The 21,938-nt window shown below is 32.2% G+C and overlaps 2 protein-coding genes across 4 annotated transcripts; both read right to left on the reverse strand.

Moving 5' to 3' along the window:
* Positions 1–5,170: 5,170 nt before the first annotated feature.
* LOC129287568 (laccase-4) lies at positions 5,171–9,412 on the reverse strand. The gene is given in 6 exon segments (XM_054923771.1): positions 5,171–5,685; positions 6,228–7,163; positions 7,893–8,222; positions 8,225–8,265; positions 8,384–8,535; positions 9,275–9,412. Coding segments are annotated over 6 exon segments (1,677 nt in total). The 5' UTR covers positions 9,362–9,412; the 3' UTR covers positions 5,171–5,554.
* A 7,399-nt stretch (positions 9,413–16,811) lies between these two features.
* LOC129288563 (pentatricopeptide repeat-containing protein At3g09060) lies at positions 16,812–21,921 on the reverse strand. Of its 3 annotated transcripts, XM_054925196.1 has the most exons (4): positions 21,224–21,921; positions 18,226–20,937; positions 18,035–18,075; positions 16,812–17,190 (listed from the first exon to the last, which is right to left on the reverse strand). In XM_054925196.1, exon 2 carries the CDS (start codon positions 20,792–20,794, stop codon positions 18,728–18,730), a length of 2,067 nt encoding a protein of 688 aa, XP_054781171.1. In that variant the 5' UTR covers positions 20,795–20,937; positions 21,224–21,921; the 3' UTR covers positions 16,812–17,190; positions 18,035–18,075; positions 18,226–18,727. The 3 variants fall into 3 exon arrangements, with proteins under 3 accessions (XP_054781171.1, XP_054781170.1, XP_054781169.1); XM_054925195.1 differs by lacking the exon at positions 18,035–18,075 and having other exon boundaries at positions 21,236–21,921; XM_054925194.1 differs by lacking the exon at positions 18,035–18,075.
* Between the last annotated feature and the right edge of the window lie 17 nt (positions 21,922–21,938).

The raw sequence follows: 21,938 nt of genomic DNA on the forward strand, positions 1-21,938 counted from the left end.
TTTTTTTTTTTTTTTTTTGGGAGTTAAATTATGTGTTTATGTGTGAAGTTCTCTCATTTTCAGACTTTTATTTTGGATCCTCGGTTGGAATGCATCTATTCCTTTGATTTAGTTAATTTGTTTATGGATCTTGTTTAAGTGAATACTTCCTTCGCACTATATGGGATAGTTGGTGCTAGTTAAATAAATGTTAAAAAAAAAAATCATCAAGACTTTTTTATTATTAGTTTTGAAAAATAAATCTAATAAATAATTTTTATATATAACTATTTGTAATCATTTTAGCAAGTTTTATTATAAGTTCTTTTGGCCACTGTTTTATTGGTATTGTAAGTTAGTTAATTCATTTCGTCATGTCATGCATGAAAAGCTAAATACAAGTTCTAAGGTTTACACGTAAATAGCATAATTATTCATGATTGAAATATGTGAAAAATATTAAATAAATGGTAGCAAAATCATATGAAATCCAATCAAATATGTAGAAAAATGTTGAAGAATATTAATTTTGATCTATATTTCATATTTTATATTTGTAGCGTTGTTGAAATATTTTTTTAAAAAACTGAATTACTGAAGTATTGAATTGAGAAACTATTCGAGTAAGCTCCATCTCTTTAAAATTGACAGTAGAGCAAGAGGATACAAATTTGATAAAAAAGATGTCTAATTATCACATAAGCATTCTCAATGCGTTTATTAACTCAAAATTTTTTGCCTATTTTCATCACAAGAAGAAGGGGAAAAAAAAGGAAAAAGTGACGTTTATTTTTCCTAATTTTCTCACTTTTCCCGAAAAAATTACAATCAATTTTATTAAATTAAAAGGTATTTCGTGGTTTATTATTGTGTTTTCTTGATGAAACAAGCATGTTATTGTTAAAACCAATGAGTCATGGACAACTAAGCAAAGCTAATATTTCCAAATCTAGAAAGATTCCCTCTTGCCAATTTTTGGAAATTTTGGATTCGATATTGCCAGTTGCATCAATAATATGCCCAAAGCTGAATAGTTAATTCCTTTAGGGCCAATCACAGAGCATCATAGCATATTGCAGAGGAGGGGCTTTCGAACTTCTTCCCTCTGCTCCATTGCATGTTTTGGAAAAACGAATTGTCTTTTTGGTGAAAGAATTTATACCCTTTCTGTTTAAAAATATAAAATATTTTTTTAAAAATTAAATATTTAAAAATATAAAATATTTTTAATTTTTTAAAGTCTAATTATTATTTTTTTTAAAAATATCTTTATTAATGAATTACTTTATATTTATTATAGGGAGTTTAATAAAGATAAAATTAACTTAAAAATAAGTAACTACTTTATTAGAGGTGAGATTTGGTTAAAAGTGTCTTATATTTTTAAATAGATGGAGTATATTTTTAATTAATATCATAAATAATGAACTTTTTGTTGTTATTCTCAAATGCTCCATCCATTTCGAAATATAGGAAGAAATAATTAATTAATTCATATTGTTTAATAAAAATGGTTAAGTATAATAATTGATTTGAAATTAAAAAATTTAGACTAAATTATCTCTATAATTAATGAAATAAATTTATCTAATGAAAAAAAAACATTGGCTTTATGAGAGACAATATAAAGAAGTCATAGATGTTTCTTGAAATATGTAATTTTTTTATAAATAAAAATAAAAATAAACTTAGTAATTCCCATTCAAAAAACGAATGGAGTATAAGCATATTTAAATACTTGTATAATTTAGCCTGCTTTATGCAAGTTTCCACGCCACATATCTCGGGGTTTGACTAAAGGTTTGATGACCCAATAAAACTAAACACTTCCCATGAGTTCCACTTAAGCACGAACTTGCGTTGGTTCAAGCCTCTAATCCTCTGCGGGTGTGATGGATATGTTAATATCTTTGATGTTTGGTGCTAAGAATTTATCCCAAAAAGGCTTAGATCTTTAATGCTATGTTTGGATATATATATACATATATACATATATATTTGAATTTAAATTTGGATTTGAGTCAAATTCATTATTTGAATAATTAAAAATCTGTGAATTTAGATGTGATCTAAATTCAAGTCAAAGTTCTACCTTAATATCTTTGTAATTTAAAATCATTTCTAAATCCTTATTATTTGAAATTCTAACTTAATTTTTTTTATAATTTGACCTAAATTCATGAAGGCTTGATCTACCAACTAATGATAATTGAATTGGACCGCGAAATTGACAAAACTAAGGCACTACCATTAACCTAGACCAAACCATCATTGCCAACCAAGATTGCACCACCGACGCCAACCAAGATCAGATGGCTAACTTCCATTAAGATCAAATTGCCTCCATTGGTAGGGAGCAACAATCCAAACAAGAAGGTTGACTTCTACCGAGACCAAACCTCTGGCACCTTCCTTGATTGAACGGCCGACTTCCACCATGATTTGAACATCGACGATGACTGTGACGAAATCGTCAACGATTTGATCTCGATTAAAGTCATCAATTCGATCTCAATCAAAGTCATCGACCTAATCACAGTAGAAGTCGATTATTCAATCTCAGTTGCAAGCACAAATCCCAGTTGACAATGATGATTCGGTCCTAGTTACCTCCTAATTGAAATCGATCGTTTGGTCCTAGTCGTCGTTGTCAATTCTGTCTCCGTGGAAGTTAGCGGTCCGATCCTTGTTGTCACCGTGCATTCGATCTTGGTAAAAGTCAGCCATCCAATGCGATTGTTGTTGTAGGTTCGATTCTAGTAGAAGTTGACTGTCTTGTCCTAGTTGTCACCATTTGGTTATAGTCATCATCAGTGATATAGTCCTAGTTGACATTGATAGTCTAGTCTCGATGAAAGTTAGCCATTCAGATTATTAACTTTGACTGGGAATAGACTACTGACGTCGTCCATGTATCTTTTAAATTTAAATTTAAATTTAAAATTTAAAATTTTACTTTAGATCCGAGTAAAGGATTTTAATATTATAATTTAAAATTTTTTATATCATTCAAATAAAAATTTAGAATTTATGAATTTCAAGTATAAAATTTTAAATCCAAATTTTCAATGTAAATCCACCCAACCAAATGCAACTTAATATAATTATAATATAGTGATATTAAATTTTGGGAAAATTTCACCAAGAGCCTCAAAATGAACTTATTTATTATCTAGGCCCAATACTTTCTGAAAATAAACTACAAGCCCAAGGTCTTTTAGTGAAACAAAATTTTAGGTTTCAATTACAAAAATGCCCTTGACTCTCTTTTTCTTAAAAAAAATGTTCAACTCATTGGTTGTCGAGCGCTGTGGATATTTTGGCTTTCAAGCATTTTCACTTGTTATTGCATATTTTGGATTTTTTTTGATTTATATTCAAACAACTACTTATAAACACTCGAACATTACTTGTTCAGGGTTACTCTTATATTTTGAGGTCATTTAACAATTTTTTTATATATAAATAAGTCATATTTAAATATTTATAAATGATTGTTCATATATTAACAAGAAAGCATCCATAATTTAAAAAGCCCATGCAAATGCTTGGAAAATAAATTTATAAAATATATATTTTTTATTTAACATAATATTGATAACTTGTCAACACTAAAGAATGTGTTGTAAAAAAAATTAGAATAATTCAATTTTGAAAATTAACAATTTTTTTATGTATGAATATGACATGTTCTAATAATTCAGTTTGAATATTAATAACAAAATGTCCATGATTAACAAAAGCTTATAAAAATCCTTGAAAAAAAGTTTATAAAAGGCATATTTTTTTATTTAATATTAATAATTTGTCAACAGTAAAGGAATATGTTGTAAATATAGAATAAGTTAGGTTTTACAAATTGATAATTTTTTTATGTGTGAATAAGTCATGTTTGAATATTTATAAATGAATTGTTTGAATGTTAACAAAAAGATGTTCATGATTAAAAATGTTTGAAAAATAAATTTATAACATATAATTATATATATATACACACACATTTTATTTAGCATGGTATTTATAACTCGTTAATATTAAAGGAATATTTATGAGTGATTATTCAAACGTACGTGCGTGGGTTAAAGTGTTTGTTGGCCCAATGAAGAGTTCAAATCCATCTTTAGCCTTTTACCTTAATACATTCGTTCATTGTTAGACCATCGCACCAATGCCAAAGCTCCGATGGTTGGTGGCGGTGGTTTGACCACTAGCAATTGAAGCCTCGCATCGGCGAAAGAGCAATGACAGCCCACGACAAGGACACCATTTTTTCAAAAAGAAAGAAAGAAAGACAGTGGCATTTCGATAATTGATACATGAAATTTTATTACATTAAAGGACCTAGTGCCCACAGTGTATTTTCAGAATATAGTGGGCCCTAACAATAAATAAATTCATTTTGAGCGCCCTTGGTAAAATTCTCCCTGAAAATTTTCAGTGTTCGTTCAATTAATTTTTAAATATTTTGGCGGAATGAAAGGCCTAAAAAATTGCGCTTGTTGGACTATAACTTTGGGCAAAAGGCCTGGGTCTGAAAAGCGGCATTTCATTTCTCCAAATATTTGATACAAAGCCCAATTACTACGAACACAGCCCAAAAAGGGAACTCCTTGTCTCCATCTATATGGTGCTCACTGATTGGAGATTATGGATCAAGTTAAGTTTTTATATATATATATATATATATATATATATAACTAAGTTAGATTGGAGCATCGTCAATTTAATTGAAAGTATTTTTTTAAAATATTTTCTACATTTACACAAATTCAAACTTATGATCTCATGCTTAAGTGGCTATAAGCCCTTTTACTAGAACCATTGCGTATTAATAAATTAAGTTTTTTCATAGAAATGTTATGAAATAATCCGTATATACAAAAGAGAGTAACTAGGCTTGGGCAACGTACTAGTCAAATAAAACGGAAATGAATCTGTAAACTTGATCAGTAAATTTTATAAAGTTTGCATTTTGAAAGGAGATGGAAGATTTTATATTTTTTTAAAAAATAATATAATAGAAAAGTATCAGAAAAATTTAAAAAGAAAACTTACAAACAAATGTATGGATCTCGACTTTTAAAAGATTTGCTCCTAGACAAAGAAGCACTTCCCGGTTGTTAATTGGTTTGGTGCGCGCGTGTGTCATTGAGGGGTGAAAATCAATTGAATTGATCAGCATACAGTGATGGAAAAAGAAACATATGGATTTCATTGAACAACGAAATGATGATTGATGATATACCTTTGTCGATAGCAATCCATACAGACATTTCCCCAAATTAAAGTAAAAAACGGGTATACAAAAGCAACCACTAATTATTCTCCGCTCATTGAATTTGAATTTATTCAGAGTTCTTCAAGAAACTAAATCTGACATTGCTAACTCACCGAAAAAGAGAAAAGTGGAAAACATGTGCAATGTTTGCTTATTGAAATAATTAACCAAGTCATCTACATTCACTCTCTCTGGATCTGTGCATACCCTCATTTCTGAAATAGGGATGAGCCTTCTCTTGGATCTGTTGGCGATCACAATTATATACTTAATGAAGTGAAGTCAAATGTACACATATCAGCATTTTGGAAGATCTTTAGGTGGTGGAAGTAATGATTCTTTAGGACCTTTCCCATTGTCCACCAAAAATGCCATCTTTAATCCCCATGTTGTGTGCACCTCAAAATGGCAGTGCAAGAACCAAACTCCTGTATTAATCAAACACAACCAATTATATATAATAGTTAAAGTTAATTATTAATAGAGACTAGGGTTTGAGATAATGAGAAGTTTAAGGAAAAATTAATCACTCAGTTACTTGGTGCAAACTTAGTAAAATTTTGACTCATTACAACTCAATCTCCATAATTAATTTTTTTATAATTCAGTTACTAAATTTTGATTTAAAATAATTTAGTCTCTAAATTTTGACTCAGTCTATAATTTTGATTGCTTTGTAACTTAGTTACAAAACTTTGATTCAATCCCTATAGTTTAACCATCTAAAATACTAGTTTTTATAATTTAAAAAATAAAATTATTTCTAGAAACTCTAGGATGACTAATGTTTTATATAGTCAAAATTATAGAAACTGATAACTTACATTGAGCTAATGTTTAAAAATTGAGTTTTATCTGAGTCAAGCTATAAGAATTAAATTGTAATGAATTAAAATTTAGGAATATAATAGAGTTAACAAGGGAGTCAAAATATAAAAAAAAAAGATTAATTTTTCCAAGATTAAAATACCTGGATTATCTGCTGTGAACCTAAGAGCAGTCCAGCCACCAGTAGGCACTGCAACAGTGTTCCTCTCCACAGGATCTACTTGGTTAAACTTCTTGGGATCTTGCTCGGGGTCGTAATTCCCTACACCTCTCCCCACCACAAAGAAATTAAACCCATGAAGATGAATAGGATGGCTCTCTGGGGCTATCACCCCTGTGTCCTGCAACACCACCTGAATCGTCGAATTGTAGGGTACCCTATACAGCCTTGTCCCGTTCTGGGTTTGTATATTCTGAGTTATATTGGCTGTATAGTTAAACACGTGAGGTGGACTGGCAGGAAAATCAGTGGTAAACACCCCCTTGATGTTGAAGTAATGAGCCTGAAGCAAGGCCGTGTTTGGCATCACAAAAGTCACGTTATTCACTGCCGCCACAACCCTGCTTCCATTTCCTGCTTTGCATGTAGGGCACGGGTTAGCCCCTAATCCCACTGTGAATAAAAGTGAATGATCAATCTTCTGTGGAACTGTGGCGGGGTACTTTGGGGAATTCAGGCTTTTGAGAGAGTTGGTGAACTGGTTGGCTATTTGGGTGGCATTTTTGGGAGGAGGGGTGGTGAGAACCGTAGGGGAAGCACCGGAGAGAGGACTAGTGCCTGTGTAGTGAAGGGTGGCTGTGGCTGTCTGGTTATCTACGGCCACCGGAGCGTCCATGAAAGGAGAGGCTGCGATCATGTATTTTCCAGATTCCTGGTGTGCGGTTAGAAGGACGTTGGTGGTTTGGCCCGGAGCGATGATGATGGTGTCGGTGGTGAACGGCTTGACGTAGGTGGCGTCAACTTCTACGACGGTGACGCTGTGGCCGGCGATCTTGAAGAACAGTTCCTCATTGAGTGCAGCGTTGATGATCCTCAGCAAATATGTCTTCCCACTTTCTACCGGCAACTTGAACACATCTGCATATATACACGTCCACAAAACACAGCAATAAAACATAGTAATTTATGCTGGTTAAAAAAAAAAAAAACCTTAATTTGATTTATATATATATATATATATATATAATATTGGCATTCAGCAAAACACTTGCTTACACAATTAATTAATTCAATCCCTGAACTTGGTGTAACTCAATTGTAAACTATCTAATTTTTTGGTAGACTCGGTTATAACTTAATCATCTTTACGAAAGAGGAGATGATTTTCTGAAAGTAATATAGGAATCAAGAATTCGAGGGACTGAGTTCAGTGCAACATAACTGAGTGGGAAAACAGACGCCCAGCTCCTATAGGCTTCGGCCCAAAAGCTATTTTATCTTAAAAATTTTCTCTCTTTTTTTTTTTCAGGTACAGGCTAGAGCCAAATCTGAAAGACTTTTTTTTTTTGGAAATTAGGTTTATCATTATAATATTATAAATTTATGCTCTGAAATACAAATTAAAATATTCTAAATTTCAAAATAAAATATAGCCTAATTTTCATATATAAAAATATTCTGGAGTCAGAATTACATATCAGATTAAATGGGGTGCCTGGCCCTGTCCTAGGTCTGAAAAAAAATGTGAAAAAAGGTAACATAATAGAGTCGGCTTATATTCCGTTTCTTGGAAAAATTTGACTGAGTCAAAATGCCTTGAGCAATAAATAAAAATATATGCTCTATTGTAGCAGCGGTTTAGAATACCTTGGGTAGAACAATTGGCGACAGTGCCAGGAAGGCCATTGATGGTGTGAGCATCAGAGACATTGGGAGCCACTCCTGATTGGAGAGCTTCATTGATGACAGCCTCAGTATCAGATTTCCACCATTCTGCTAACACCAACACCAACTCATGGTCTGGTTTTGGGAAGGGATAGGGCACGCCTCGCTTCGGCAAGATCACTAAGGCTCCATGCACTGTTGCCCTTAGCCAGTTGATATGCCCGTGCCATAGAAGCGTCCCTCTTTGCCCACTAATGGTGAAGTTGTACACAAAGCTCTGCCCCGGCTGAATCGGACATTGTGTGATATAAGCGGTCCGTCAGCCCACCCGGTTCGCAGTTGCCGGACACCATGCCTGCATCCAACGTCCACATTGTTACTTCTCAATAATTAGCACTCTTCTGTCTTCATACATGTTCGTGTCTCTCTCTCTCTCTCTCTCTCTCACTTTCTTGCTGTTAACTGTTACGTACCAGTGGATGGAAACGTTGTGGTTGACGAGGTTGACGACTTTGACGATAACATTATCGCCTTCTCTGGCGTAGAGTGTGGGTCCTGGAAACTTGCCGTTGACGGTGACAATGGGCTTGCTTGAACACAGCCTTGTCACGTTCTTCGTCACCACCTGAGCCAATCACAACGGTACATGTATCCATGCATGTGCATGCTTGTCAAAGCCAACTCTTAATTATATATATGGACCATATTTGTTCAAACAAATATCTTTCAGAGAATTTGCAAATTAAGCGTTGTAAAGTACTAAATTAGCACACCATCATTAGTTGATGATTCAGAAAACCTACCTATATCCCTATATCCGATTTATCAAAGATATATATAATTGAATATACATACTCAGAATGTTTCTTTCATATGCCTTGGTTTACTTAATGTAAATAATTTACATAAAAACGCATATATGAATTCCACTCGAGATAAGGGACTTAGCAATAAAGTGATCAGCATGCAAAACATAAAATATGGATGAAGCCAATCAATGCTTCTATCCGAAAGTGCGCGCGCGCGCGCTTCATATTTAATTACACACACGCACTCCTGCATTCGTGCATTATTTTCAATACACTGCTATGTACTATACTTTTAGCTCTTAAACCAAAACATGTTCTTTTGTAAGAGCATAATAAGGAGGAAGCTCTACCAATTATTGATAATATCTCTCTTAAATTGTTATATATGTAAAGACTGGGATTGGAACCCCTAATAATTTATTTAAATGATAAGAGCTCCTACTACTTACACTAACTTTATTTTGATAAAATATGTTATTTAATTACACTAACAATGATAATCATATTGGTTAGCTACTAAACGAATGACATGTGTGTGTGTGTGTGTGTACTTACATGGAATTTGTAGTTTCTGACTCTGCAGTCAACCAAAGCTGGAAAAATGCAAGAAATGAGAAGAAGAAATGTAACGAAAGAATTCATATTCTCTCAGTCTCTCTCGATCTTAGCTAAAAAGCTGTGAATATAAGTTACTTTGTGTTGATTCTTCAACGACTGCCCAACGCACTGCCCTTATAAAGGCCCAAACAACAACCGGTACGACGTCGTTTTCATCCGGGTAGGTGAAGCCTAGAAGAAATTCAGTACCAGGTTCTTGGAAACTAACTTAACACTTTTGTTTCTCTGCCTAAAAAAAAAAATCAACACTTTTCTTAATTCTATTCTTAGTAATTGACAGTGGAAACCCGAGGTTATACGATTATATCTTTGCACATAGAATAGTACGTATTCTGGGTCCTTAATTAGCCTTCTTTTATTGTTTATGGAGGTCATTAAGCTTATTTAATTTGGTTGTAAAATTGTGTGCCCCAAGGTCCAAATATTCTTATATTAGAAGTGAGCTCAGTTTACTCATTTAATAAATGTCTCACAATATGACACAATAATAACTGTTCGATTTAATCAAATAATGGTCATAAAAGTTTTTGTTATATAATATTTAAAAACCATCAAATCTCAAATTTTTAGAGGAGATGAAGAGCGTTTTGATTATGATAATTTTTTTAATTTTTGAAATAAAATATATCTTAATAATTTTTAAGTATTGATGAAATATAGCAATTATATTATAATTAAGATACTCATTGAAAAAATTATGCCTGTCATTGAATCCAAATTCTCTCATACCCACCAAAGATTGATTAACTAACTAGCTTAAAATGCTGTAACTAATTAATTAGCATCCGTTGGCACAATTCTTATAATTTTTTTAAATTCCAGGCATTTTGGTAATCTATAATTAATAAGGTAAATTAGATTACCATATTTAATAGGGTAAAAGAACAAACTGACCTCTATAGTATTGGTTTAGGGATGTCTAAGATCTAAAACTTATTTTTATGCAATATTTTCTTTTAACTTTTGAAAACAGTATAATTTGACCCTTAATGTTAATATAAATTAATTTTAACAATTAAGAATGTTTGAGATTCTAAACTCATTTTTAATGCAATATTTTCTTTAATGTTAACAAAAGTTAATTTTATCTTTAGTTGACCAAAAAATGACATTAAAAACAAAAAAATACCAAAAAATTATAATAAATAACTCAAAAATTACAGACAAAGACCTAACAAATTACAAAAAATAACCACAAAAATTTTATTGATCATTTTTTCTGATTTTTGAGGTTGACCTTTTATGTCATATTCTTATTAACCAACGATCAAAATTAACTTTTATTAATGTAAAAATTATATTGCACTATTTTCAAAGGTTGAAAAGAAGCATTGTATTACAAATAAATTTAGAGTTCTAGACTCTCCTGACTCTATAGCTTAGAGACCAATTTTAAAAGTCCTTATTTACAAGACATCTATCAAGTAAACTAAAATTACTCACTCAAACTTTTTTGTGCTATTTAGTAATTTACATGCTATTATATGAACGATATAATTAGTATTAGCATTTTATACAATTTAATGCCACGAAGTCAAAAGCTACATAATATAAAAGAGGGTTGAATGGTAAATTGACATATAAACTATAGGTTTGAAAGTGTAAGCAACCTTAAGCTTGTTTTTAGTGTAATGTCTCCTCTCAACTTTTCAAACAATGCAATATAGCTCATACTTAACAAATATTAATTTTGATCGAAAGGATAAAAAAGTTCTTTCTTTTTTCCTATAATTTTTTAGTTGTTTAATTTTTTGGTCCTTCTCAATAATTTTTGAGGTCTTTTTTTATTATGTTTTAGTCAACTAATGATCAAAGTTAATTTTTATTAATGATATGGGCCACATTGCATCATTTTTTTAAAATTAAAAAAATATTATACAAAAAATGAGTTTAGACTTTTATGGTCTCAAACACTTTTGGACTAATAGTTTAGGAACCAATTTGTAATTTAATCTTACAAAATAAAACCATCATATATAAAGTAATCAATTTCGCCCAATCAACAAAGTATTATCATAACTCACAACTCTAATATCTTGATTGACACTCTCTAATATTTGACATCTATCTATATAGTAATTGAAATGATAGTGTAACAACCGTTTTCATTCTTGCCTTAAACCTACAACAACTCATTTGCCTCCAAATATGGTAAAAAGAGTTTAATTAAAGCAAAACCACTGAATAATTGCTATCGTAAAATTCAATCAATTATTTTGGAGGTGAAATACCCTTTTACTTGCAACAGCAGCAGTGATTAACTGAAAATCATTTACTTAAGAACAGACTCTTTTTCACCTAAAAATAACAACAACAACGACAACAGCTAACATAAGATAATAGCTCTTGATTTTTCATGCATTTCTCTCCTTTGGGCCATTGGCAATGACAAAGAATAATTAAATTTATGTTAAAAGATCAACCATTACTTTTTAGGAGCAGTTCTCAGAATTATTTGCAATTTGGGACAAATTAAGAATTTAAACAACCTTTAAATGTTTTTCTCAATATCTATGAGTGTAACTTACTTATATTCAAAACCGAAGGTCATGTTATATACATTACATTCTGAATATATATATATATATATATATTTAACTAACAACGGGAATTGAGTCTAGAGAAAAAAGACTAGAACTCTTACAGTGTACATGAACCAAAGTTCAACGCTGAAAGCTATGTGCATATATAGTTAGTTTATCCATGTTTGTAGGTAATTATATTGGTGAAAAATATTGTAGGTAGAATAATAGTGGGAGAGGCCAAGGAACTAGAAGATGGTTACTTAGTTTGAGAGATTAGACAAAAAAAAGGTTGAGCAATGGTTTTCAGCTCACATATCAGATAGCAGCCCTTATAATGAACATCGTCAGTTGAGAAATGGTTTTCATGTCATACATCGGATAGAAGCCCTTATAAGAAGATCATCATCACTTGTTTGAGAACCACGACTAAACCCAAATTAAGCATTGGTGGGTAAGTAGCAACAAATTGAATTCATCTTTCTCTTTTTGAGTGTTGTAAAAAAAAAAACTTTTCAATTCTATCTTTCATTAAAATTAATGACCATCAGAAAATGTATTTAAGAATTGAAAGTTTGGCAATCTCACTTGGTATATGAAGGATGGACAATATTGGAAAAAAAAATTAATTCACTACTACAACTTTACCTTATATTTAGGATCAAATATGACTTTAAAATTTTATCATATAATTAGAAGCGGATCGTATGAAAACGTAGCATTTACAATTTAGAATGAGATAAACAACAAAATCACGTGGTTTGGGTTCACGTACGGTCAGCGTGGTTGGAAAAGAGTCAATATCATGAAATTTGTTGATGATGTTTGATGGTTACGAAGTGGCACCTTTTAATATTAGAGATGAAGTAAAAATCAAGCAAAACCAGCAGATGGAGAGCATGTATTCTTACCTATCTCTTGATTATTTGATTTTTTCTCTCGTTCATTTGTTTTATTCACACCAAGAGATCACTTAGGAGTTTAAGCAAGAAGGAAGGGGCGTTAGCATTCAATTTAATTTATAAAGAATTTGCAGCTATATAATATAGAATATACCTTAATTAATATTAAGAGTTTAGATTTCTAATTATTATGTTCGGAGCGAATCTAACTAAGATTTGAGAGAGGTTTTTTTTTTTTTTTCCGCCAGCAGAGAGATAGTATGTTTTAGCCTTTCGTGGACTCAAGGAAATTTAATTTTTGATTTTTAAAATATCATAATTTTATCAAAATTTCTTTTGTGATAATAAATTTTAAATTAAAATATTGATAAATTGTAATTTCTTGTTCAATTCTTACGATTCTTTGAATAAAAGTTCTTATTCATTAAATAAAAATTATGATTTGAGCTTGTTATTTTAAGAATTTATTTTTAATAAAATAAATTATATTTTACAAGTTATGATTTCTTGTTTAACTCTTATAATTTGTAAAATAAAAGCTATTATTTTTTAAGCAAAAATTATAATGGGAGCTTGTTATTTTCAATAAGGGTAAATAATTTTTTTATTTTAAAATTTATTGACACAAAGTTCTTAAAAACTATAATTGAATCATAATATTTTGAAAGACTAAATTGTTATTTATACAATTCAAGATATTTTATTATTATTTTTTCTATTATAATTTGTGAATGTTCATAACATTGTCTCTTAGAATTCCATCTCATGGTTAATGCAATTTACCCATAGCTCTTAAGCAGATAGTTTTCTAACATTTATTCATATAACTTCCCACGATTTCATGTTGTACTATAATTAATGTAAAATAATTCTTTTATTTATAAATTTATAACTCTTGTATAGGGTTGGAGGCTTATGAATAGTGCCACATACCATTTCTTTTCATACCATTTGTAAATTTATTCATACCATTTGATATACCTAAGTCAATGAATATTATTCCTCCTTTCTCTGCAATTCTCTATTATATTGTTCATTGTTTTCATCTTAAATTGCTTTTATATTTCTAGTTTCATAACATTTTTGATGTTATAGCGAATGATATTCCTAGTAAAAAAAAAAAGACTTTATATGCGTCTAACTGTATGATCCTTATCTGAAAAAACGAAAAGTCCTAAAACTCTTTTTATTTTGGACCTAGTACATAAAATCCTTCTTTTCTACTATTTTCTTCCGAGCAAGATTATACAGTTATTTATTTTACCAGAATTTATATATATATATATATATTATATCCATATTTCTATTAAATTTCTTTTTCAAAGATAAAAAAAATCTAATGTAAATTAAAGCAATTGGCAGCTTTATCGATCACTTTTTCTTGTTCTTACTTTTTTAGTTTCTTGGATGTGTAGTGGGTAAAAGACTAAATACCCGAACAAAAATAATTTATTTTTAAATAACCTTCCTGAAAAAATTGTGCATAAATAATCAAGAGTTTCTTTGAAAAACATTACTTTATATTTCCCATCTTTTCTTCCTATTGCTTCATTAACAACACTTAAAGCATTTTTTCCAACTTTGACTTAAATTAATATCTGAATTCTACAGATAGAAATCAACAATGATTAATTAGTGATTAGGAGAATTGATCCGTTTCATTTACTTTCAGTTCGTTGATGCAAAAAGCTTCTGTCACAACTCAATTAATCTTTAATCTTCATATTTTTGGCCAGTAATTAACCTTTAATCTTCATTGATGAAAAGAAAAGCAATCTGACATGCAGTCATGAAGGGTTAATTGTCCAAGCAATAATTGTGTTACCATCTTAAGTATCCCAATGACATTGAGGCTTTATCAAAAGTTCACGGTTCATATTTCACTTTCTCTTTCCACTTGAAAATTCAGGCATGAAACGTCTTTTATTATCCCATTCTAGCCCCTTCACTTTCTTTCAAGCTTCTATTTAATGGCTTTCGTTAAATAAAATATTTGCCCTTACATTCAAGAGATAGAAATTATTTAACATAAGCATGTGTCCTATCCTTTTTTACTATTTTGTAAATCGTATTGTAATCTAATAACATATAAACTCTTTTATAAGTAAAAAGTTACCGGTTCAATCGCACTTATAATCTCATAATATTAGTACACGTCCTTGTAATTCAAAAAAAAATATATTTTACTATTTTTATTTCACTTTAAATGTACACATTGTAAGTTCATTTAATATATAAAAAAATCACACAAGCATGTGCTCGCTCTCGCTCTCTCTCGCGCTCCTTCTTTCTTCGTTCCTTTCTTGCCATTAAAGATGATACCACACTACCAAGCACAAACACAATTGGTTAGAGAAGCTGAAAACATTCACGGATTTAAGACTCTAACTTTACATTATAATCACTATCGTTAGAAATAGGGAAAGGCTAATATTAGTTGCTTTTGTTTGTTTAGTTATTGATTTAGTCTTCAAATTTAATCAACCTAATTCTATAAAGCACCGATATTTTAAATTGCCTCATATATCTGTATCAGTATTTAGATTTAAAACTATTCTATAAGATAATGTAATCTTATGATAGTCAAGAAAAAAAAAATATTGATACTGTACCTATTAGTAGGGATTGAATAGTAGCCAATTAGGTATAGATAGAATAAAAATACAATTAATGATTATATTTTATTTGGTATTATTATAAAAGATTATATATGTATCCTAATTTGAATTTTTTTTTAAATTAAAAGTATATTTTTAATATTTTTATAAATATATATACACATATTGAAAACATATCGTACAAAAATTAAAATATCAACATATTAAATATGTATCGTATCCAAATATGCGTGTCAATATTTTTGCATCATATATTTAATCTTTACATTTCATGAAATAACTAAATAGTCCTTAATATTCAAAGAGGTGTTAACATGGTTAAAATCTTTACGAATTAATGAGTTGACAATCATGTAGATTAATGGAAAAAAAAAAATTTCTATTTACATGAATAACAGGGGAAAAGAAAACAAACTCAAAAATTGAAAGGAAAAAAATAGCAAAAAAAAAGTTAAAAAAAAACGCTTATTTGTTTTCATTTATTCATCTGTACTTTCATGATATCATCAAACATTATTTACATCTCAGATTATTTTAAGAATTAATTTGAGTTTCATTTTTTCTTTTCTTTTTTTTTTTTTGCCACCGTATTTCAAGACTTAAAAAGTCTAATATTATAACTTAAGAAGACATAAATGATTACACTGATAAAAAATAAATTTAAGAAGCCAAATTAATCACTAAAACTTGAGTAGTAAAAGCTCCATCATCTCATGTTTTAATCATACGATTTTTTTATTTTTTTATTTTAGAAACTCATTCTATTAAAATGTTATTCTATCCAAAAATAAGCAACGAACATGTCAAATATTAATCTGAATCGTTTATAGCCATGCATTCATTTATTCAATATACAAAAAAACTATAATTACACACACACATGACTTTGCTCTTTCGCGTTACATATTTACTTTTGCAGGGAATTGGAACGAGTCAAACACCTTTCTCTTTGTGAGTTTGTCACTAATATGCTCATAATTTTTTTCCTTCCCTTTCAGGGTCACAAGTTTCGCTGGTCATAAAATGATGATAGCCCTCAAAAGCCATACATCATTCCTGTTGTCCTAATAAGTACACTTTTCTGCAAGAAACATCTTAACATGAGTAGTTCAATTTTATACCTTTACAAACAAGTCTCATTGCTAGTCTCCCTCGGGCAAAGATGAACGTAAACCCAGCACTTCTACTGCAGAGTGAAGTCTCAAATACCAATGCTTTTTTTTCTCTCTTCCTCTCTGTTTTTCCCAACTACATGACCAAGCAGAGATTTGACATTGAACCTCTGAATTTTTCCCATCTATTCAGACTCCTCAACCACACCTAGTAGTTTAAAGATGCTTATGACAAGACAGGAGAAGATGCCATCATCCACGGATCAGATGGCTGGTGCCGGAGAATGTTACATAGTGAGCACGAACGAGAATGTAAGAAATTACGTCAATAAAGCACCCCTTGCTCATTTTTTTTCATTAAGAGGTAACAGCAAACATAAAGAGCTAGATGAAGCATTTGAAGATTATGCTTTAGCTTACAAGAGATTATTCAGAAGCGAGAGCAAACTAGTGAGTCCGAAGCTCATATAAAAGACAAACCAAATGCTGATATTCGAGACAGAAACCTGTTGATAAAGTAACAATGCAAGGAGGCGGTAGAAAAGACCAAGAATGTAACCAGAGAATAGCTGGTAGCAAAAACCAAGAATGTCAGCTGGACCTGTGGAATATTCGATATCCAGCTATTGCCTCGTCCTCAGACAATGGGGGGAAGTTGCAATTGTTGGAGCTTCTGGTTGCTTTATCTTCTCAATTCATCTATAAATTTTTAAAAATGTCAAGCATAAAGACAACAAGGAAAAAGAACAATGACTTTTTTTTATAAAAAAAAAAAATGACAGTCCATCTCTTACAGGCGCTTTAGTTTGTTAAAAAATATACATATATTAAAAATGAGTATTGCCTGATACAATAACCCCAAGCGAATGCTTACAGCTTGGGCCTGACATATCAAGCATTTTTTTGCTTTGGCATCAAAAATATGTCATATCAGTGATATCACTGTAATCACCGAAATCTAGGTAATTGAGTTACCTTACGTGATGCTGATGAATCTCTAATATTCTATTCAGATAAACAATCAAACTATAGTTGTCTCAACTTACAGCTTTTACAAACGTACATGTATAATTAAAAGCATTATTATTCTAAAAAATGTCTATTATATTATATATACATATAATGAAAACCCATGCACGATCAAGAATAAGGTTCCTTCTTTATAGCTTAATATACCAGCATCCCACATGGATTAGTATAATAACTGCTGACTAACATAACCAACAACAAAAAGTAAACAGCCAGTTCATATCCAGCTCGGGCGAGAATATATTACAAAAATATCCCACAAATTAAAACAGATGATCCTTTTTGTTCAGAGAAGAAGGGTTAGATGACGTTCGGTGCACATGTTCCCCCTAACCAATTCAACGATTTCAAAGTCTCTTGGGGCTATTTAAAGATCAACGTGTCTTTTTTTTTTTTTTCATCATGAAATTTTTTGCATGCCCAATCACTGATTTTGAATAATGAGAGCTAAATAGACTAAAGCAACTGAAAGCAAGTAAAAAGGTATGATGGTGTTGATCGTGTAAGAACTCACCATCTTCCCTATAAAATGCAAAGTTGAATTATAAGCAAAGTCTGCAAAGTTGAATTATAAGCAAAGTCTGGTAAGTGTAATCCAAACTGTTACTTGCTGTTACTTACAATTTTAATCAGCTTCCCAAGAAAGCAGAAAAAGGATTAGTAAGCCCTTAAAGTTTAATAATAATCAATAGAGCTAATGCATACCTCATCTTGAATAGAAGTGTTTTCCTCCATCTTCTGATATATACATGTCATGTTGCTTATTGACATGCCTACCGCAAAACAGCACTTGAATCAGGAACTACAGACAGGTGACCAGTCCATTGAATCATCCAGATTTCAGGTGACTTTTCTAGAACAATTAAACATCAATGATCAGGATATCCAAACCCTAACATAACATAATGAGAACAGACGTATCCATTTTTGAGAAATTTTTTTGCTCCAACTCGGGAAATGTGAAGATGGAGCTGCATAGTGTATCCACTATCCAATAGGCACTCCCTCAAGGCAAGTTGAAGTGTACCCAACACCATTAAATACTCTGCTAGGGTTCAATTCCGATACTGCTAGCTCATTGCTTTATAGGGAAGCCAACAAGCCACTCATGAATTAATAGATTGCTACAGCTGACATGCTCAAGAAGCAGGAGAGATAATAGAGGTTGAAATTGCAATAATTAATCTCAGAGCCCAAAAAATGAAGCTCAAGCCCCACATATAATCACAGCTCTGACAAGTATATTCCATGTAATGACAGTTGGGACAAGTCCATGCCCCAAAGCTTCATCTAATAACCAAAGTGCATCTGTTATTCTACCACAAGAGCAAAGCCCCTTAAGAGTAATATTATATGAAATTATATCTGGTTGTAGCCCGTCTTCTAAAATGTGGCTCCAAATCTTTGAAGCTTTTTCACAGTCCCCAGTTTTGTAGAGACCATCCATTATGGTATTGTGGGTCACAAGATTAACGCAATTGGTCTTCCTAATCTTTAAATAGAGTTGTAGACCAAATTCCACTTTGCCATAAGAACAAAGTCCATATATTATAATATTGTAAATAGTTGCATCGGGCTGAATGCCCATGTGAAGTAGCTGATGCCACAACTTAAGGGCAACATCAATCTTCTTGCTTTGACAAAGGCCATCAATCACAGAGCTGTATGTGATAACATCTGGTTTCAACCCTTTATCCATCATTTCCTTCACGTAAATATATGCCTCAGGATATCTTTCCGCTCTACATAATCCTTTCACTAGAATATTATAGGAAACAACACTTGGCGAGCAACCTCTAGAGCTCATTGTCTCAAAGAATTCGATAGCCCTGTCAGGTTTGGAATGTTTTATAAATCCATCAAGAAATGAATTGCAGACATGTGGGTTAAAATTACATTTCCAACTATCCATCAAATTTACAACTCTAGACACTTCATCTAATTTTTCATATTTGAATAATGCATTGATCAACGTGGAATATGCAAAGGCATCCACATTACCTCCCCTATGCTCTGCCTCTTCCACTATCTGTAAAGCCTTATTCAGGTAACCATTCTTACACAAACCATGAGTTAAAATTCCATAAGTAGTGGAATCCGCAGCACATTCTGTGTCAGGCAAGATTTCCCATAGGGATATTGCGTCTTCTACCTTACTGTTTTCAAGCAACCCCATGATAAATATATTATAACTTCTTATGTTTCGAGAACCAAACATTCCCATCTCTTTCCACACCTCAAAACTTTCCTCAATCATCCCTGCTTTGCAAAATCCTTTAAGCATAGTATTACATGTAACAGTATCAGGGGTTACCCCACTCTTGATCATCTCTTTATAAACTCTTCTTGCTCCATCTAAGTTCCCAGCCTTACTCAACCCATGAATCAGAGTACTGTAAGTAAAGTTATCATGCTGTCGTTCATTTTTCTTCATCCGGTCCAATATATCCAAACTCTCATTGAACTTGCCACATTTGCAAAGACCATTGATCATTACATTATAAGTTACGACATTTGGATAAACCAACCTATCCTCCAACAATCTTTCCCACATCTCCTTAGCCTTCACAAGATCGCCACTTTTGAAGAACCCGTCCATCAACATATTATAACACATCACATCAGCATTTACCCCTCTTTCACTCATTTCGTCAAACGTCTCTAATGCACCCAATAAGTTTCCAGTCTTGGCCAACGAACTAATAAGAGTACCATAACTAAATCTATCAGGCTTCATTCCCTTATCCCACATCCATCTCAACAAGCCCTTCGACTTCTCAAACTGCTTCTTCTTACAAGATATCTTAATCAAAATATTATAGGTCTGCAAGTTTGGCACCATACCAACTGTCTCAAAATACGCAAAAAATGCTTCTGCCCTATCCCATTGATTGGACTCAATAAAAGCATTAAGTAACGAATTGTATGATCTTATTCCTGGTTCACAACCAAAAATTTCCCCCATTCGCTGAAACGTATCCAATGCTTGATCAGGCATGGAATATTTTGCATAGGCCTTAATCACCGTTAATGCGACATCTTCCGGGCACTTGCATTTTTGGGATCGGATCATCTCAAGAACCCGACCCACATGGACTACCAACCTTGGGTCGGATAGGCGTCGAAGAATGTGAAGAAAGACGTTGAAGGAGTGCTTGTACCCAGGACACCGAGAGGCGTCATCGAAGAGTTGGAGGGCGGAGTGGTGGTTTTTCTCTGCCTTAAGGAGCTTGAGAAGTTGCTTTGGAGAAAGAGACTTGGGAAGTTCGACCATGGCAAAAGTAACTCTTTGGGTTTCTCGATATTATTTTCAGTGAGTGGTTTCTCTGCATCGGTTTAAAAGGCAGCATCATAGTAGTATAAATAATACATTGGCTTAATGCATCTTCACCATCCATACCATGGCATTAAGCAACCCTGTAGCCAGTTTATAAGTTCAATCAACAGCACAATTCAGAATCCAATTCAATCAAAACCCAAATTTTCAAAATGAACTACAGCGAAGAAACAGCTATTACTAATTAGCAATCAGCAGAAACCAAATTCAGGCATTTGCACCAAATTCATGACAAATTTTCATAATATGCAGAAGCCAAAGAAACCAAGCCATTTTTACCAAACAACCCAGAAAAATTCAAGATTTTTTTTTCATGTTATAATCAATAAATCAGAAATCAAATAGACTGAATTCGATCAAAATTACCAATCAGCATACATGAGTATCTATTCAAAGCCCCTTCTTGAGAACCCCATCAAATATACCCCTCCCTCTCGATCAGGTCCTTCAAAGTCCCATCGTTTTCTAAACTTGCTGTCCTCTTTCTCCTCCTCGATTGAACTTAAGAGGACCGGTGGAGAAACTGAGAAAAGGAGGAGACTGGTCAGGAAGGAAGAATGATGGAGGGGGCCGTTTGTAACGGAGCAAGGTTGTGAAGAAAATGGGTCTGCGGTTGCGCTAGCGGCCTGCGCTGGCGGAAGCAGGGAGCAGAAGCGATTTTGAAAATTGGAGGGCCGTCCGGCGGAAAAGACTTAATGAATGGAGTAAAAGAACTTGGGATCTTCGATCTCTTCCTTAAAGATTGGGATGAGTCGATGCCGGTTGATGGTGTGAAAACACTTGCTGGTGTCGAATTCCAAAAGCCCTCAGGGACTGGTTCATACCCGTGCACGCCACTCGTGGTCGGAATCGAGCCCGGAAGGAAACAAAGTTTACACTCACAGGTTTAAGTACAGTAAGTAAACTTGAATAGGAATAATAAATAGAGAAAATTGTCAAAAAGAAAAAGACCTGACCAAATTTTATTTTGCTGAAAAAAATTTGGCGTAGATTAAAAATTGAGTTCCTTCAAAGCCATTAATTTGAAGCTTCAAATTGATTAAAATGCCCTTATCAAATTCTCTCCCCTCTAAATTCTAGC

This window comes from Prosopis cineraria, unplaced genomic scaffold, assembly GCF_029017545.1.
Source record: "Prosopis cineraria cultivar Desert tree isolate PC_DT_omini unplaced genomic scaffold, ASM2901754v1 PC12, whole genome shotgun sequence".
Taxonomy (NCBI): Eukaryota; Viridiplantae; Streptophyta; class Magnoliopsida; order Fabales; family Fabaceae; genus Prosopis; species Prosopis cineraria.

Excerpts from the sequence above, each read along its gene's own strand:
- LOC129288563 (XM_054925195.1), bottom strand. The coding sequence starts at position 20,794 with ATGGTCGAACTTCCCAAGTCTCTTTCTCCAAAGCAACTTCTCAAGCTC.